The 17,866-nt window shown below is 37.9% G+C and overlaps 3 protein-coding genes across 4 annotated transcripts; all 3 read left to right on the top strand.

The window, feature by feature from the left end:
• Positions 1–821: 821 nt before the first annotated feature.
• LOAG_00952 (hypothetical protein) lies at positions 822–1,974 on the top strand (the record flags this gene model as incomplete). The annotated part of the gene is made up of 2 exons (XM_003136492.1): positions 822–1,022; positions 1,834–1,974. The coding sequence occupies 2 exons, from the start codon at positions 822–824 to the stop codon at positions 1,972–1,974; spliced, it is 342 nt and encodes a 113-aa protein (XP_003136540.1).
• Positions 1,975–2,733: 759 nt separating this feature from the next.
• LOAG_00953 lies at positions 2,734–8,398 on the top strand. Of its 2 annotated transcripts, XM_020445603.1 has the most exons (13): positions 2,734–2,824; positions 3,020–3,085; positions 3,489–3,632; positions 3,790–3,934; positions 4,268–4,478; positions 4,669–4,891; positions 4,967–5,140; positions 5,269–5,384; positions 5,543–5,683; positions 5,789–5,975; positions 6,249–6,539; positions 6,959–7,871; positions 8,275–8,398. In XM_020445603.1, the coding sequence occupies exons 1-12, from the start codon at positions 2,759–2,761 to the stop codon at positions 7,118–7,120; spliced, it is 1,926 nt and encodes a 641-aa protein (XP_020304933.1). In that variant the 5' UTR covers positions 2,734–2,758; the 3' UTR covers positions 7,121–7,871; positions 8,275–8,398. The 2 variants fall into 2 exon arrangements, with proteins under 2 accessions (XP_020304933.1, XP_003136541.1); XM_003136493.2 differs by lacking the exon at positions 8,275–8,398 and having other exon boundaries at positions 6,959–8,227.
• Positions 8,399–8,689: 291 nt separating this feature from the next.
• Positions 8,690–17,753, top strand: LOAG_00954 (hypothetical protein). The gene is made up of 18 exons (XM_020445604.1): positions 8,690–8,882; positions 8,980–9,158; positions 9,223–9,384; positions 9,576–9,727; positions 9,853–10,051; positions 10,186–10,378; positions 10,976–11,111; positions 11,453–11,593; positions 12,398–12,492; positions 12,672–12,892; positions 13,410–13,715; positions 14,374–14,607; positions 14,708–14,857; positions 14,965–15,167; positions 15,260–15,419; positions 15,529–15,650; positions 15,753–15,864; positions 16,610–17,753. The coding sequence occupies exons 1-18, from the start codon at positions 8,816–8,818 to the stop codon at positions 16,703–16,705; spliced, it is 2,928 nt and encodes a 975-aa protein (XP_020303955.1). The 5' UTR covers positions 8,690–8,815; the 3' UTR covers positions 16,706–17,753.
• The last annotated feature ends 113 nt before the right edge of the window (positions 17,754–17,866 follow it).

The raw sequence follows: 17,866 nt of genomic DNA on the forward strand, positions 1-17,866 counted from the left end.
CGCATGCTGCAATTTTTTAGATATTCCGTTCTGAAATACAGAATGCTTCGAAAATGATTCCAGTTAGACTGAGATGGCCCGTAAAATCATAAACCGTCTTATGCGGAAACAGAAATTTCTTTAAAAACTTAAATATGACCGCAACTGTCATCATTTGCAAAGGAACTCCTGTCATCGTTGTTTCCAATCAAATATTTTGAATAGTGAAGTTCTTCCAGAATTGCCAGATTTCCTGTGGAGGTCAGGGCGGGAAAAAATGGAAAACTCATTGATACTCGCAGGAATGACAAACTTTGACCTGTAAGTAGTTGGCAAATCAAATGAATTTTCAATTAAATCATAAAGGTTTAAAAAGGGGCGTATGGATTTGTCAGTATATCTCCCGATTTTTGCTGTCACTACTTATAAGAGTGCAATGCAATTGTCCTCTCCTGTATGACAGACTTAGACGATTAGGTGCAATCAAATGATTGTCGTTGTTTTCGTCTGTTAGGGCTTAAATTTCGGAAAAGATGCAAATGTAATTCATAGCAATAATCCATTGGTAGCCTTAATTCGGTATTTTCGAGATTTGACCTTTAATTGTAATAATAAGAACTGGTAATAAGTGATATAGTGAGAACGAAAGTGGTATTGAGATGGTTTTTCGGTAAGAAAAGTTAAAAAGAAGTGAAACAGTCTTCACATGTGATTGTTACTAGCCAATGCTCACCTGGCCAGTGTCTAGTGCAGTATACTTGTCCAACTCACTTTTACTTATCCATCTACAGTACTCACAATCCTCTCTTTGGCTAGTTTCCTTCTTCCACAGGCATTTTTGGATGGTACCCACATCTATACCTGCACATGCACCCGCACCCACACCCTCGGTCTCTGATGAGAAGGGAAGGGAAAGCATTGACGGAGCAAGATTAGGTAAACTTTCCAAGATAGATCGCAAACTATTGCGGATCGCTTCTAGCATATATTTGAATACTCTCTTGATGGTCGCACGCTTGTCTGTATCTCATTGTGCACTAAATGTGTATCCCTTCCTCTTTCTTAATATCAACATGTTTTCCTCTCCTCTTCCTCAATAATTGACATACTCTCCGCTCCTTTCTCTGAGACGGTCCCTTACTTTCGTATCGTTGTGTGCATTCCCCTTTCTCCTCACCCTTCCTTGTTATCGACCAATCCCTTTATCCTCTCGCATCTTCCATATCTGCTCAGTATATCGTTTTCCCCTGTTCTCGTATGCCTTCAAAAAACACGCTTTCTTCACATTTTGCATAGAACCTGTTATGTACTCCCTCATCATTCTTGGTTACTATCTCATTTTGTCGCTGTCTCGTCGTTTGTACATTCTATTTATCTAGTACTATTTCGTGTGTGAAATGTGTGATTCTCCGCACATTGCGCACTGTCTACAAGTCATCGACTCTATCGAAGAGCAGTCTCCACCCCCCGGGTAGTGTATCTTCTCGCGAGCTGCTCAGTGTTCAACGCTGTCTCCTCTGCCGCTGCCTGCCCTCTCCCTCTTTACACTTCCTTTATATATTTATTGTTATATATGCGTGTATGTATGTATGTATGTATGTATGTATGTATGTGTGTGTGTGTCTTATTGTACACACATACACACACGGGAAGGATGTGACGAGAGAGGGCAAATGGTGCATCGCCCCTTCCTGCCTGTTATTTTGCCGATAAATTGATAGAGGTATGTCTGTGTGTCCCGCATAGACCTACACACACTCACTCACACACACATGTCTCACCCGTCCACTTCAGTTATATATTTTTCTCATTTATTATATTCCATTCCATCTATATTTTTAAGTATTTGTTTAGTGTCACCTTGAACGAATGGACAGACGGACAGACAGACAGACACGAACTCCCCAAGTTGTACTCATTTTCAAAACAACGGGAACTCTTTCCCGCCCTGCTAACGGCTTATTCATGTCTGTAGAGGTCAGGTATGCTGCCTGACTTCTACCAAAAGATATGAATGAGGATTGAATTCAATGCAGGTCAATTCACTGTCCCACACCGGACTGCCTTCTTGACCTCTGTTCTTCCTCTCTCTCCTTTCCTACCAACTATCACCATCAATGCCATTGCCACTGCATCCTTTGCACCTCATGCAGCCTTTGATAACATGCGTCCAAATTTAACTTATAATTCAATTTGCATCTTTGGATAATACATACATACACACACAAACACATACATACACACACACACACACACACACACACACACACATACACACTTATCCGTGTTTCTATCAGTGCCTCTTGGGATACGGTAGGAAAGAAGTAGGATTTGAAATGATGAAAGGGAGCCTTGTTTGGATGGCAAGGAGTACTGTAAGCAGTGAACGGTAAAGTAATTACTGAAATAGACATGGCTTACCCCATGGGCCATATGCTATTTTTTACGGGAGTGTGTGACTTTATTCTCATCAGCCTTATCTGCTAACTTGAAAATGGAAACACTGTAATAGTTGAAACGTATGGCGATTATTTGTACCGAAGTCTCTGGGTGGTTTTAATGCATCCAGTGGTAGATACCTGCAAAGAGAGAAACGTTGTACACATACATCTTGCTTTACGGACATTTACTGCTGTGCTGTTGCTGCTGCAAATTGTCCAATATCCGGTATAATTGCTTTTATTCATGAAGCTTATCGTATTCCCGCAAGAATAAGAATATTCGTTCTGCATTTATTTAAATCTGATCATCTTTCCAATTTCAGTGTATCTGCGTGGCAATGAATCAGAATTTGGTACCAGCATATTTTCAGACTGGGAATATATCGAACTCTGCTCCACAGCAGGTCTCATTTTTTGAGGATCCATCTTCTAAAGCTGAGGCTTTTATAACTGCCCCAAAATGGGAGTTGTGAGTGCCCTTTACGAGCGATTTCCTGAGGCATCCATATGTCTGTGTCCGGATTTCACTCCCGATATAACGACTGTGTTGAAATAAGAACTGTTTTTATCACAACTTCAGATGTTTGGTTTTTGTTTAGGTCGAACATGTAGTAATTGGCGATCGTGTCAGTATACTGAAAGATGAAACGAAATCAACGATGCAGGTAATGTTAGGTAGGCGGATGGAGATTATATGACAGTTTTTCTTGTCATTGCTCCATTCTCGCTGTACTTATTTTGGTCAGGATTAAACACTTCTTTGCAAATAATGTGACCGTGTGTAGGAGCACTCACGCCATGATGATATGTGGCATCGAGGAACACTTAACACGTCAACACGCCAAAGTGACATATGGAATTGAAGAACACTTGAGATAGCGTGTGACGTCCATGCGCCTTGTATGGAAATTGAGCATAACTTTCGTTCTTCTTCGTTTTCGTACTTGATGAAATGCAGACGTGGTTAGCATTCTTCAAGAAAAATTTTAGTGATGCATAGGTGAGTTTATTAGTCGTTCGTATCCAACTAGCAGTTCTGTGTTTGCTTATTGTAATGTGTAATTGCAGCTACAAGCATCAGCACCAACGGGTATGACTATTCATTCAGCAGGTACGTTTTTCCAAACGACGTCCAGCAGTCCGTTCACGACAGCAAATAGTGGCCCCGTTTTTCATAGTTCTACAACAGCAGCGACATTTCTCCCCAATTCGGTTAGCTGTTTACTAATAAATCTTCTTCGAATTATTTGTACTTATTACATCTTTCAAACCAACCAAAAGTTCCCCGCATGCTAGAAAGGAAAGCAGGTTTTAGATTTATTTACAGTTTATTTGTCCATTACTTTTCACGGAAACTGATGTTTTTCAGGTCCAAAACGTTCAGATTCAGCCAAACACTGCAGCTACTCTTAATGGACAACAAACACAGCAGGTGCGTCTTGTGCAAGCCGTCAATCCCACACCGACCGTCAATGTTACATCCCCTCAACAGCAAGGCGCTACAGTTTTGACTGGTAAGAAAAATGCGTGTTCAGTTTTCCTTAGGTTATTGTTCATAGATAAATGGGCATTATGAGAAAAACTATCACGCAGCCATGTTTGACACCAAATGATTTGATGGTGCTAGTGTAATTACCAATTTTAAACTGAACTGAAGTGGCAAGTTTCAGTCAGACATGAATGTTGACGGATTACTCAGTATTCTCTAGCTTTGAAGAGTTATCAAGGTGATGACTTAGAGATGGTAGTTTTCGGCGATATTTTAGAAGGACTCTGTTTACAAGTTTCATATTTACAAATTTCATAAATGGAGTTATGTAAATTCACATCTTGCTTTTTATTTGCAGTTGTAACAGCACAGAATCCAAATGGTACAACTATGCAGATTCTTCAGCCACAAGGCGCTGAAACAGATGAACGACGTATTGCTGCTATATTGGATTCATATTTCATTGAACAGCAGGCTCCAACAACTTCGGTGGTTGCACCCATCACAACAGCTGCTGTAGCTGTCGCGACGCCAGCTGCATATCCATCACCTGCCAGTATTGTCGCAAAGTAAGTCGTGTAATTCGTGTAATGTTACAGCAAACATAATGAGAATACAATGCTGTGTCATGCAATAAAATGTTGGGAAAAATGGAATCTTAACAATCTGTTTTAAGGACTACGTGTTTTTAATTGTTTCGGATAGCATATGTGCCATACTTCGAACGATGGATTTGTAGATGATGGTACCTAACTTCAGATATACACGTGGAAAAGGTACAACACAAGAGAAAAAAGAGAAGGACGAAGCAAAACGAGCTAAACAGGCGGAAGCAGCACGCTTGCGATATCACCGGTTAAGTGCTGAGGAAAAAAGGGCGTTGAACATCAAGCGGACAATGGCGCAAAAACGCAAAAGACAGCGTGAAAAAGAACTCGAGGAACTTGAAAATCTCTTGCGGCAAACGAATGATATACAAGAGGTAATGAGGCTCCTCTTATTTATTTGTGGGAAAAAGCAGTTTGAATTCCAGGACGTTATCAACTTTCTATTTCAGGATCCGGATATTAATGAGCAATTACGTGAGAAACGGATGCGAGCGCGTTGGGCTGAAGCAGCACGTTCACGTTATCAGCGTATGTCATCAGAGGAACGCCGCGCGCATAATAATCGTAGACGGATGAGGCAAATTGCTGCGACGGAAGGATTAAAGGGGCCTGACGGACAGCCCGTAATTTTCCAATTGAGTTTAATTAGATTTGGCTAATTTTTTAAAATGATTATTCCATTACATTCCCATGTTATTTCGCACTGAATATTTAGCATAATTCTGAAGCGATTACGATTTTGCTTTTTCAGGATGAAGAAGCGATCAAGAGGCATATCAAGGAACAAAATGCAAAGAAGGCTGAAGCTGCTAGACTTCGTTACCATCGGATGACTGAAGAAGAAAAGAGGGCCTATAATCAGAGAAGGTCAGTTGTGTTCTGTACCGTGGTTTAAACGATTTTAATGTTAATCTGCTTGCAGATGAAATAATTTTATATATGTATATGTACATATATATATATATATATATATGTATATATATAATGAAGTGTATACGTTCTTGTTTATTTATTTGCTTATGTAGAACGGAAGCATTCCGGCGACGACGTATGGAAGAAGAAATGTTGCTTGCAATGCCAATTGGACGTATTAATGGAGAAGCTTTGGATCGAGCACAGCAGATTGTTGTTCGAAATGCGAAACGAGCAGAAGCTGCTAGGTTGAGGTATTGTTTTTCGTGTTAATATGATGCATATTTTCTATATTATTGAAGTGTAATGTTTTGTCTTTCTTCAGAATTATGGTCTATGTCATTAAACAAAAATTCCAGATATCAGAGAATGACACCCGAACAAAGGAAGGCCTACAACCAAAAACGGTATATACCAAAACGGAAACGACTTGAAAATTCTGAGGATGCTGAGAGTAATGTGAATCGTGGCCGAAAACGCAACCAAGAGGAACAGTTTGATGCACTTTCAACCTTGGAGAGAGATGTGATCAAGAGGACGCAGCAGGTTTTTTTTCAATCTAATTTTGGAAATGTTCAAGGGTTTTCTGTTAGTACTCTGCCGGGATTGATTAACCTAAGTTTACTTTTTGCGACATCTGTTATTGATACAAGAGAAAATTTTTAGTGTCGTGGACGCGATGTGGATATATGAGACTTTAAAGTTTTTTTGATTAGATCATAGCGGGCGACGCTAATAACTCTAGATATGATAAAATTTGCGTTCAGTTTAAATCCTAAGGAACTGCTGCTTTCTTGGCCCCGAAAAATTACATTGTAGGCCCAACAAGCTTTGATGCGCCAACGAGGCACCTCCTCAGCTAATACGCCTACCGGTGCTTACCTGACAGCGCATGTTGTTCAGCAGCCTCAATCGAATGTAACTACGGTTCTACCGAGCACAGCGATAATCCCTAATAGTAGCGGTGTGTTACCCGGTGGCACCATGTTAGCTGCACAGATTCAACCATCACAGATTCAAACCGCTCCAATTCAGGCACAACAAGTGCAGTCACAGCAGGCAAACCGGCCTCTGCAGCAGTCAATGGCACAAATCCCACAACAAGTTCAGGTATCTGATGGAAAAGACATGTTTGTTTCATTTGGATAATGAGGATTATGCTATAACTGATTCTTGGTTGATTTAGTGCCAAATTTGGTTTGATTTACATAACTTTAAATTTTTTACATACTACATTTTTTATCTTTTCTATTGGCATTTTATAGCTGAATTTCAAGGATTTTGAATTTTTCTTTATAACGGAGCAATAAAAAAGCAAAGTATAGCAAAATATATTTCTTATGGACGATAAATTGTTGAGCTTCGAAATTCATTAGCATTTGTAAGAAATGGAAGATATGATAGCCACTGAACTCCTTTCGAGAAGTGTTCGAAATTGTAAGGGTAGAAATATAACTAGTTGGTTGAGAAATGCCATCTTGCAATGTGATTGTTTTTTACATTGATTACTGAAAAAACCACAGTTTCAGGTACAACAAATCCATCCCCAACAAATCCAAAATCAGTCTTCTCAGCAGCAGCCACAGCAACAGATTCAATACACCGTGACTCCAGGCGGACAAATGATGGTTGGACAACATTTACAACAACAGTTACTTACGCCGTATGCGACAGTGCCTCCAAGAGCCTAAGTAATTTTTTGTTCTGAAAATTCCGTGTAAAAGAGTGACACTGCAAACTCAGTTTTCGGGATGTGCTACATTTATGTATTATAATCCGGTAATACCTTTGGTGCCAGGAACCTAATATCTAAATTCCTCATAAATAATGAGGCAAGGACATATTTTCATTACATTTCCAGCTTTTTAATGAAATAAATGAGCGAGCCATTGCTTCTTTATAAAAAAGACTTCTGCATTATGTTCATGAAATAATCGTTTTGGAAATCATTCGATATATATGCCATTCGTGATGTTGAATGTCCTCTATTCACTTCTTTTTGTTTTTCTTATTAAATATTAAAACTTATACTTTAAATATAGGCTTCATGTTTTCAAAACATTTTGTTGGGTTATTAGGCTTTGAGCCGGGTTCCTGGGCTCCAGACGTCTTTTTTACCCCGTACGTAAATGTCAGATCAGCTTCTGTTGATATATGTGATAAGGTAAATGTTAGCATCTTTTTTATTGCATAATGTATAGTTGGATATGAATTGGAAAAGGCAAAAGACGTGCACGGCGCAAGTGAACTTGCCACAAATGTGCCAGATTTTCTTAATATTACTGATTATTATGTAAAAGAAAGTTTTGTAAACCATTCTTTGTTTTGAGAATAAATGAACTTTGTAACAGTGATGGGATGGATTAAATGTATTGCTGATATCATATTTATGTATTGGAATGCACGGCCTTGCAGTAATGTTCACGTCGAGTGTACTCTCAGGTTTTTTTTTCTGCTCTTCTAATGTTTCATATTATGCAGTAATAATTTGGGTTCTATCATTCCGTGTCTAACTTAGCTCCATCGTTTTCATTTCATTCTGGAATTTTGTATTTCACAGAGCTTCTATTTCTTGATTCAGCTCCAGGAAATTCATTGCTGTAGTTTCAGATTTTTTTCACTTTGAGATTTTGAACAACTAGATTTATTCACACTCAAGCTCATCAATCCTAATCATGTTGACAAAGATCGCGTCAGTTGTGAACAGTTTTCAATTTTCATTCGTTTTTGATTTCTTGTATAGCAGAATATATTATGTTTTTGCAATATTATCTAATTTCCTCCTCACAGAATCCTGGAGTTTTATTAGTTTGGAATTTGTGGAGAAAATATTCGAATTTTTTAGAGAAAATAGTCGAGTTTTTCAAAGTTTCGTGAAATATTGATGATCATGAACTACGATTTATTCGAAAATGCGATATCTTTCCAGAACTGGAAGGGGAAGAATTTCTTGTTTGATTTTACCCAGCTTAATATATGTATAAATTTTTCGAAATATTTAAGTTTTTATCAGTTGTTCATTGAGTGTTTTCATTTTAATCATAGATTCATTGAATAAATTTGCTGATCTCGCAGAAGCTCATGCTGTGAACCATTTGCCGTTCGCTTGAGATAAGCGTTTTGTTACCTATTATCTTTAGGTTGGAATCATTTAATCAATTTCCTACGTTTCCATATATTGTTGTCGGGGAAAAAACAGCTTTCACAGGTCGAATGGTGGGGATTCCGAGAGAATAGCTTACTTTTGTTTCGAATATTCTTTTCAGGATTCGTTCCATCAAACATTGTTTGTTAGTGAAATTTTGAACAGCATATTAGTGAAAATTTGAACAGCGTATCTACAGATTACTGGGACAAGTAGCTTATGCTACCTTTCTCTTAACAAAATGAGCCAACGTGCATTTTTCTCAACTGCAGGTTCGGAAATTATGGGCCAGTCACAAATTCTTGAAGGTTTTTTTTTTTTCATTTTGCTTAATCAGTTCATTTTCAATAGTTCTGATGTTTTTAATTTTTAAAAAGAATTAACTTGAAAAGAAAATAATTGCAGGCTTGCCTACAACTAATATAGGCCCTGCTGTAACATCCGTGCAGTTTCAATCATCTGGTTGCTCAACTTCGGTTCTTTATCAATCCACCGTGACACCAACGTTTTACACTTCAACTGGATCTCCATTTCATAGTAATGGAGCATTTCTACCTCCGGCTGTGGAGGATCGCAAGGAATATGTATGTTCTGAGAGTGCAGTATTCGATTTTTTGGTTCTCAGCTTTCAAGGAATCAATTTTTCAGGTCGCTGTGTTGCCAGCTGGTGTACAAATAAACGATGCTTCGGGCTTGATACCAGCAAGTGGGAGAGGTACTCTCGCATCGGTGAGGACAGTTGATACTGCCAGTTCCGTTGCACAGCTTACTGCAGTGCCACTTTCTCACGTGCAGTTGGCGCCCGTACAGGTAGATTTTGCACTTTGTTTGCAGAACATGAGAATTAGTTTTTGGCCACTAGAACTAACTGCTCTCTTATTGTTTAATACAAAGCCTTACAAATTTGAGCGTGGTCATGAAAAAAAAATGCATAAACTAATTTGGAACTGCATGAATTTTTCACTAACTAATGTGACATTACTGCTAATAATGTACCTTAGCTGGCTAATGATGGGCAGTCAAACACTCAACAACAAATAATTTATGAACATTACTATGTTGATCAGCAACACCCGTCAACTTCGGCAACAATTAGTGCAAATTCGCGCGGTCTTCTAACTGAAGCCACATCATCTGGAGCTGAAAATGGCAAGTAAGTCAAACGAGCACATTTTTTACTGAGGAAAAAAATTGACTTTCTTCCGGAATTGTATGTGTGCTGTTTATTTTTAAGGGTACTACAGTTAATATCGAGTTGCAGATTTTATAATGTTGCAGAGATTTTGCGAATAAAAGTGGTAGTAGCGAGACGTGTTCATTGAATGGGTCCGATACTGCTGTAGCGCTACAATTAAAACGGCAAAAGCAGGCGGATGCGGCACGCCAAAGGTATCAACGAATGACCCTGGAGGAGCGGAAAGAGGTAAATCAGAAGCGGACTGAGGCACAGAAACGTAAACGACAAAAGGATAAAGAAGTAGGAATTTTTGGAAGTTAAGCAATTTCACCTGTACATCTATTTATCTATCTATATCTATTTATCTATATATATATATGTATATATATATATATATATATATATTAATAAGTAAATCTATATGTGTACTTAAGTTGGAGGAATTAGAATCACTATTACGACAATCGAAAGATATAGAAGATGACCCGGCAATAAATGAGCAACTGAGGGAGAAGCGAATCCGAGCTCGGCGTGCGGAGGCCGCACGTTTGCGTTACCAAAGGATGAGCTCGGAAGAAAGACGTGCTTACAATCAGAGAAGACGTTTTCGACAGCTTGGCATTCAAGGTGGTGATGTTCTGCTTGCTGCTTTGTTCTTGGTTTTTTCGTGGAAAGTGATCGAGAAAGGCGCTTGTCTAGAGGGAGGTTCAAAGGGCCAGGAAGTAGTTGTTCTGTAAAAATGTTTTGCATAAAAAGTTAAGGTCTTAAATAGCGGATAAACAAATCCGTCTGTTTTCAAAATTGAATGCTCATATAGTTGGGAAGCAGCTATTTGTTTCTTTTTTTTCTATTTTCCGCCGTGCTACTCATTGTTTTACTGATTAATGTGGCAGTTTTGATTAAGAGGAGTTTAATTTTTGATGTCATTACTTAGGCTAGGTCAAGAAGTTTAAAAATTGTTCTGTCAGCTTCTTGATGCACATAAGATGGTTTTATTCTTAACGCTCAGGTTTTCAGAAGTACAGTTTCTTCGCTCACTACTGCCTTTTATGTAAAAATTGGTGCTTGTTTATAGTGGTACTGAAATGAATCAATAAACTGTTCAGATGTTAAAGCTTTTGCTATTCGATTACTGGTTGACAAAGCCACTTAATGCTTCCTATTAAATTACCTACAAATTTTTGTGTTCTGTGATTTGTTATATGAAAAAATGTTTATTTTAAGGTGCAAAAAAGAACGGCATGGATGAAGAAAAGTTGCGGCAACATATTATCGAACAAAATGCTAAAAAGGCTGAAGCAGCAAGATTGCGTTATCACCGAATGACTGATGAAGAGAAACGTCAGTACAATCAAAGGCGGTAATTATTCTAGAAGTTTTTGAAGCCATTTTGAAAACAGTGCATAAATGATGAAAGTGAGGATGTTCATCTGATTAGAACTGTGATGGAATTTGCGGAAATCATAGCTTTTGCTCCAAGAACACCAAGCATTTTAAATGGTTTTTTAAACTGACGCGAATATCGATGAAGCCGAGTCGTTCCGATTTTTATGTTTTTCCAAAAAATTTCCCGTATAATACATGTCATCAGTTTTCATGCTTTTGACAACATTTGTCACTGGGATTTTCAAGTATTAAAGTATTAGAAGTATTAAAGTTTTTCAAGTATTAAAAAGTCTATCGTAAATGATTTAATTTTAGGACGGAGGCTTTTCGTCGTAGACGTATCGAGGAAGAAATCTTGCTATCGACTCCAGCAGGTCGTATAAGTGCGGAGGCTCTGAACAGAGCACAGCAAATAATGTTACGTAATGCTAAACGAGCGGAAGCTGCTCGATTACGGTACGAGTTCCTTTGTTTCTAAATTTCGATTTCATATAACTTCATTTCGTCTACAAAATCGGCAGCGTGAGTGATTGACTAAGTATTATAAAGAGGCATATCTACTTACTAGTCATTAGATGCTGAACGTTAAAGCTGAGATGCTTCTGCTGCTTGTATAAGAATAACTGTGTTTTGGCAATTTGAAATAGATGTAGCAAGTGCACTTGCTCAACTTTACCGGAAATCGTGAATTGATAATTTAACCAATCGCCTCTGGTAGTGTCACTTGCAGAATTTCGAGCTCTAAGATCGCAGGGGTGATAAAGCTACCAAATATTAAACGGTGGCAAAAGAGCAGCTCCGCACGCATATCTAACACTGAGAGTACTGGAGAAATGGGAAAACACATTTTCCTAGGAAATCATCAGGTGACATTACTAGAGGCGTCTAAGTTACATATGATCAACTGGAATACTAGGGAGGAAACGATATGCTGTGTTTGAAATGAGAAAGATAGGATGTTGAAAACGGTGCATAGCATTATAAAGATCCAGAAGTCAGATATTTAAAACTTTTTAAGTACTTTTGCTTCGGATTAGGACTCTCTTTTTTTGGATTTCAGGTTTTTGTTTTTCCCGGATAAGGCTAAGAAATTTTTGTTAGTAATTGAATTTATCATTCATTTTGCTGCTCTTATTGTACAGAAAAAAAACTATCCCTTTGTAATCTTTTTTAAATAATTTCATTTAGTCTTGACTTATTCTGTATATTTCATCTTACGGTTTTTGACTTTGGCTTATCAATTATAAATATATACTGTAGATATCAACGAATGACACCAGAACAACGACGAGCATATAACCAGAAAAGGTCTCGTGCAAAAAAAGAACGCGAACGAGTAATGCGTGCTGCATCAGGTTTATTTCTGTGAGCATAAAAGAAGATAAGATATTCTCCTGTAACGTGCTCCAATTGTTTTGAGATGGGATTGATATTAAGAGCTTACTTGATTAAGAATGCTCGAAAAGAAAATTTTCTTTAAAATACGAGGGTGTTGTAATCATTACCACTCGAAATTTCAAACTCAGTTTTTCAGAGGACGCCATGTCAAGTTTATCATCATCCATAAATGGAAATGAAAGTTCAGCACAAGTTAACACCAGTAATAATGCGGTGGAACAGAAGCCAGTGATTGATAGTGTGGTCAGCGAAGAGGTATTATCAACTCTGGAAAGAGATGTGCTGAAACGAACGCGACAAGCCAATATGGTGCTGATGCGGCAGAAAAGACTTCCACCTCAGGAGCAGTTCGTTATCGTATGTTTTATAGTCCTTTTGGATGTAGTTATTAAGCTGCAAATAAGTTTCACCATGAACCCAATGATAATGTGGAATGCATAGTGGTAATACATCTGCATCAGTTTTCCTCAAAGGGTTTAGATATCTGCATTCGACTCTTCCTGTTAAAACCGTCCATTAGATTTCCGTTAGTTTAGACTATATGTGTTTTGCATCAAAAATGTGGAAAGCTGCTGAGGAAAATTCCAGGGAAATAATGTACCTACGTTCGACATTGTCATGTTTTTGCCTACAGCAAGAATATGCGAACTGGTATGCATGAAAAATAAATACACACGAATTAAAGCGATGAATTAAACCAACAAAATGTGATAGTCATATTAATATATAAATTCGTTGAATGAATAAGTTCATAATAAGTTGAACACGCACTGTTATGTGAATAACCTCTAGCGATGCAGATCTTGCATAGTGCTATACTATTAGTACATAAGAGAGGGTATTGAAAATTTGTGGAAACCTGAAATTTTTATAGGTAAGTACAAATCCTGATGGTACTCAAACAGTTATCCCAGCAACGACTACCGAAGATGGCAAGCAAATATTTCACATTCCTGCTACAGCAACAACAACGGAGGATGGCAAACAAGTATTTCATATTCCAGCCATAACACAGCAGCTTATTACTGCCGATCCTAATACTCTGACACTGGTTGATGATTCGAGTAAGCTATTAGGGACCGCACAGCAACCACTGCAGATAGCATCAGTACCGCAACTTCTCGGTTTACCACAGCAGCAGCACAGCAACAGCCATGATCACGGAGAAACGTCGCATCAAGTTTGTGAAATTTTTTCACTTGAGTATCTGAATATTTGAGGGATTTGGGAAATGTATTATAATTTCTAATTTAAAAAAGCGAGACACAGGCATAAAATACCGTCATAATAAGATCACATTTGACCACTGCAGCAATTGTTCATATCCCCTTTAGCTTTACAATGTAAGGATGCGGAGAAAATGAAAACAGGTAGCTTTAGGAAAATATACGTTTACGAATTGAATATCTGATATCAAAGTTATAAAAAAAAAGAGCAAAGACACAAACATGTGAATCTTGAGCGTGACAAAGATGGTATTAGTTATAATTGATTCAGGAAGTTCGTCTAACTTCAAGGAATAGTTACAAGGAGGAAAACTGCAAATGGAATAGATATAAATTTCGAAGTAACATCGTCAGGATTTTTTTGGCAGATTGCCATGATCTTCCTGCAAGGACGATAAGGACAGCTAAAGAGTTCATTTTCATGATGATAAGGATATGTAGAATCGTTGCCTACAATTTGACCATCATACACAAACGTAAAGATTGATGGAACTCAGGGAAGTACTTTTCGTCTCGCTCCTGGATAAATCAAGCAAAAATATGCAATCGGAAGAAGGCAGGTTTTCCTGCTTACCAAAGAGTCTAATCTTTTTTTTAAATTTCAAACTTTAGGTTGCGATGACTCAGCAACAACAGATAATTCCACAACTTGCCGAATTGCACAATGTACAGGAAAGCGGTGGTGCAGATGATGCACAACACACGGTGCGCGAAAATCAAGTTGATGCACATGGGCAATTGCAAGCACATCAGCAACAGGGTTCACAACAACACATGCAACAACAGACACAACCACAACATATTATAGTAACTTTGCAGGAGCCTCAACAACCTATGCAGCATCAGGTAGAGACTACAAGTTGAAGTTTTCACATATTTTTGCTTCCAGATTTCGAAGATTTCCGAAAAAGAGTTATGCTTTTCTTCCACCACGTATTGCATTTAGATAATTGTCACCGATCTGAATCAAGCAACCGGAGCCGTTCTTTCAAGCATGAGTGGACATGGACGTTCACGAGGTCGTCCTCCGATGTATGCTGCTGCTGCTGCTGCAATTCAGCAACAACAAAGCAACGTAATGGTACCGCCAGGACAGGCAAGTTTATAAAATTTCATTAGTGACTTGTCGTTTATTCAATTGTCAACTGTTTACCCGTCTAATTTTTCATTTTTTTCTTCGATGCGAGAAATATTAACTTTTAGGTCACAATAACAGCAACACCGATGATAAGCGAGGCGGAAATAAAACCTCCATATCGAGTAACTGCTCCACGTCATATGAATACAGCGCCGAATAGACGCGATATTTTGGCGGTTGCGACCGCAGCGTCAGTTGGCCCAACAACAGGAATTTCTCCCGAACAAAAGTTAGAAATGCAGAGGGCAAAGCGAGCAGAGCGGGCGAGGTAACTTGTGTTATGTACCGAATGCCAGTTTGATCTTACTTAAATTTATCAGTGATTTGCTTTTCTGTGTTGAGGGACTATGGAAATTTCAGGTTACGTTATCACAACATGTCTGCTGAAGAGCGGCGCAATTTTAATGCGCGCCGTGCTAAAGCTTTGCGGACTGCTCGTATGAGAGACGACGAACTATGTCGAATGGCAGAGAGAGCTCAAATGTCTGGAACTACTTTGGATGCTGATTTAATGATACAAGTACGTTTTTGTTTTGAACTTCGTATGTTTTCAATAAACAAATCTTAACTTATGAATTATATTTAGGGATTGAAAGTTATTTTGGGAGTTAAATTCTTTTGGTTTTCAGGTAGCCGAAGCACAACGCCGTCGCGCGAAACGAGCGGAAGCAGCTCGATTGAAGTACCATAGGATGAGCAGTGAAGAACGACGCCAATACAATGCGATGAGAGATGCGCAAAGGCGTCAGAGGCTGGTTATTATATAAAAGGGTTTAAGAATGATTTTCATCGATAATGAAAATTCATTGACCTGACCCCATTATGAACTAAATCCTCATTAAACCGTTTGTAGGAAAAGACAAAAAGAGGAACAAGAATTGCTGGAACGTGAACGCCAGCAGCAGGAACAACAACAGCAACAACAACAACAGCAAAATGAAATTCACCAGGAGACCCGTGAACAGGTTGTGCTATTTGAAACTGACTTTGATTGATCGATACTCCATTAAATTCCTTATCATTATTCAGTTTTTCGGATTCGGAAAAAATTTTTTTGAATTGATATAGAAATATGCAAGTCTTGTGGCTATATATGAAATAAATAGAAATTCACGATTCTTATTAGGTTTTTTGTCATATCGCATGTTAAGGCTCATAGGTGAATTGCAGAAAATCTGAATGAGTTAGTGATGTCACATTAAACGTTAACAAATTTCTATGTTTTTTAAAATATTTTAAATATAAACCGTTGCGATGTCAATTACCGCTTGGTGATGACTGCTAAAGAACTTTGAAGTATCTAGCCTCATTCCGCAACTGAGTAAGCCGTTGGGTGCGCTCAAGAACAGTGAGAGACTGTAAGTGGAGCATTGCGGTGGAATAAATGGTAATATAGGGTTTGTGGATGTAAACAAACTGAAAGGAATACAGATTTATAGGTTCTCAAATCAACTAATAACTTTTAAAAAGGAAAGAAAAGAATGCATTTTGAAGGTTCTCAAATTAATTAATTAGTACTAGAAAAAGACAAGGTTCGAGGCGAAATGATAGTCAGATCAGGGATATCAACAGATATATAGCTTCCTGGGATTTCAAATCTTACGTTTACGAAATTTTTTTTTGTTTACGAAAAAAAATATATTGCTTACGAAATTTGTTAATCTGATAAATATATTTTATTGTTAGTTAAGTAAAACAATTGTTTTGCAGGATGCAAATCGTGAAGGTAACAACGAGCAAATTCTGTATGACTCATATATCCGTTATGACAGTCAAATGGATCATGGTTGGGCAGTACAAAGTTGAAGTTGTTTGTTATGGTCCAGACTTAATTTATGGAACTGCTCAAACCAGTGAAGTCCATGTGCCGTTACGGGTAATTCAGATCGTTCGTCAGCATCTGTTTGTTGCTTTATGTTAATCTTTACTTTGCTAAAATGATCGGTTTGTCTAAATTTTAGTCACTGCTATTGATTTTTATTCTGACTTAGTTCAAATCTGATTGTACTTTGCGAATACTAATTTGTTTTACTGTCAATTTTTTGAAATCTTGCAACTAAGTGCATAAGATCACTTTTTCAAAAAAAAATTACAATGCGTTCTTACCACAAATCTGTCAAATTTAACCAATGGAAATACTTGTTTCAAAGGATTAGTCTTCTTCATGATGCATGCGGAAAGAGGAGAAAGTCCTCTGTCATTTCTGACTCTCCGGGTAGCTTGTTTCTTTGATTTATCCAGAAGCATCCCACTCAGGTCGAGTTTTTTAGGCATAAAATCAAACTGTAACGGAATTACACTATTAAGGTCATTTAATTTCTGTTCTCTATGATACTTCTTCAAAGTCTGAAGCAAAATTATGCGAAATGATTACGGAAGTACCGCAAAAGTCGTACTAATTTTGCGTGTAATTACGAAGTCCTCTTCCTCTCTGGTACGATTATTTTAGAGTTCTATGAGCGTAGAAGTCTCATAGAGCAAGTGTAGTTCACATTTGTCCTCTGTTTTATGTGTGGCGCCTGGTTGAATTTTTCGATTTCAAATCTGTCACGAAATATTTCGCGGAATGTTTGGAATGATTTTTCATTTTTAAGATGTCATTTTAATAGTTCTCCAGCTTCCTTATTTCTTCATTCAGATATGCACACCCATTTTGCGTGACTTTCTATCTGCTATTCTGATAATTGATCGCCTTCTTCATAGTTTATAACAGTTGTATAATGAATGTTTCGTCCTGTTCTTTTAATGAAGATACTCAATTTCAGATTGTTCTATAAACCACTTATAAAACATGAGGCGCAATGAATGAGGGAAAATGAAAATAGCTCAAACAAGTACCCGTTTGGAATCTAAATGAAAATAGCTCAAACAAATACCCCTTTGGAGTCTAGGTGCTCGAATTTTATCTTTGAAGCTCGACTCTTACTATGAAGTGCTAAGACGCTCTTCACAACAGTGTCCGTTTAG

The sequence above is a fragment of the Loa loa genome, assembly GCF_000183805.2.
Source record: "Loa loa unplaced genomic scaffold supercont3.411, whole genome shotgun sequence".
NCBI classification, from domain to species: domain Eukaryota; kingdom Metazoa; phylum Nematoda; class Chromadorea; order Rhabditida; family Onchocercidae; genus Loa; species Loa loa.

Excerpts from the sequence above, each read along its gene's own strand:
- LOAG_00953 (XM_020445603.1), top strand. The coding sequence starts at position 2,759 with ATGAATCAGAATTTGGTACCAGCATATTTTCAGACTGGGAATATATCG. Across the intron at positions 3,086-3,488 it reads AAACGAAATCAACGATGCAG|CTACAAGCATCAGCACCAAC; the intron begins GTAATGTTAGGT and ends GTGTAATTGCAG. Across the intron at positions 4,479-4,668 it reads CCTGCCAGTATTGTCGCAAA|ATATACACGTGGAAAAGGTA; the intron begins GTAAGTCGTGTA and ends ACCTAACTTCAG.
- LOAG_00954 (XM_020445604.1), top strand. The coding sequence starts at position 8,816 with ATGAGCCAACGTGCATTTTTCTCAACTGCAGGTTCGGAAATTATGGGC. Across the intron at positions 14,608-14,707 it reads AACAACCTATGCAGCATCAG|ATAATTGTCACCGATCTGAA; the intron begins GTAGAGACTACA and ends TATTGCATTTAG. Across the intron at positions 15,168-15,259 it reads AAGCGAGCAGAGCGGGCGAG|GTTACGTTATCACAACATGT; the intron begins GTAACTTGTGTT and ends TGGAAATTTCAG.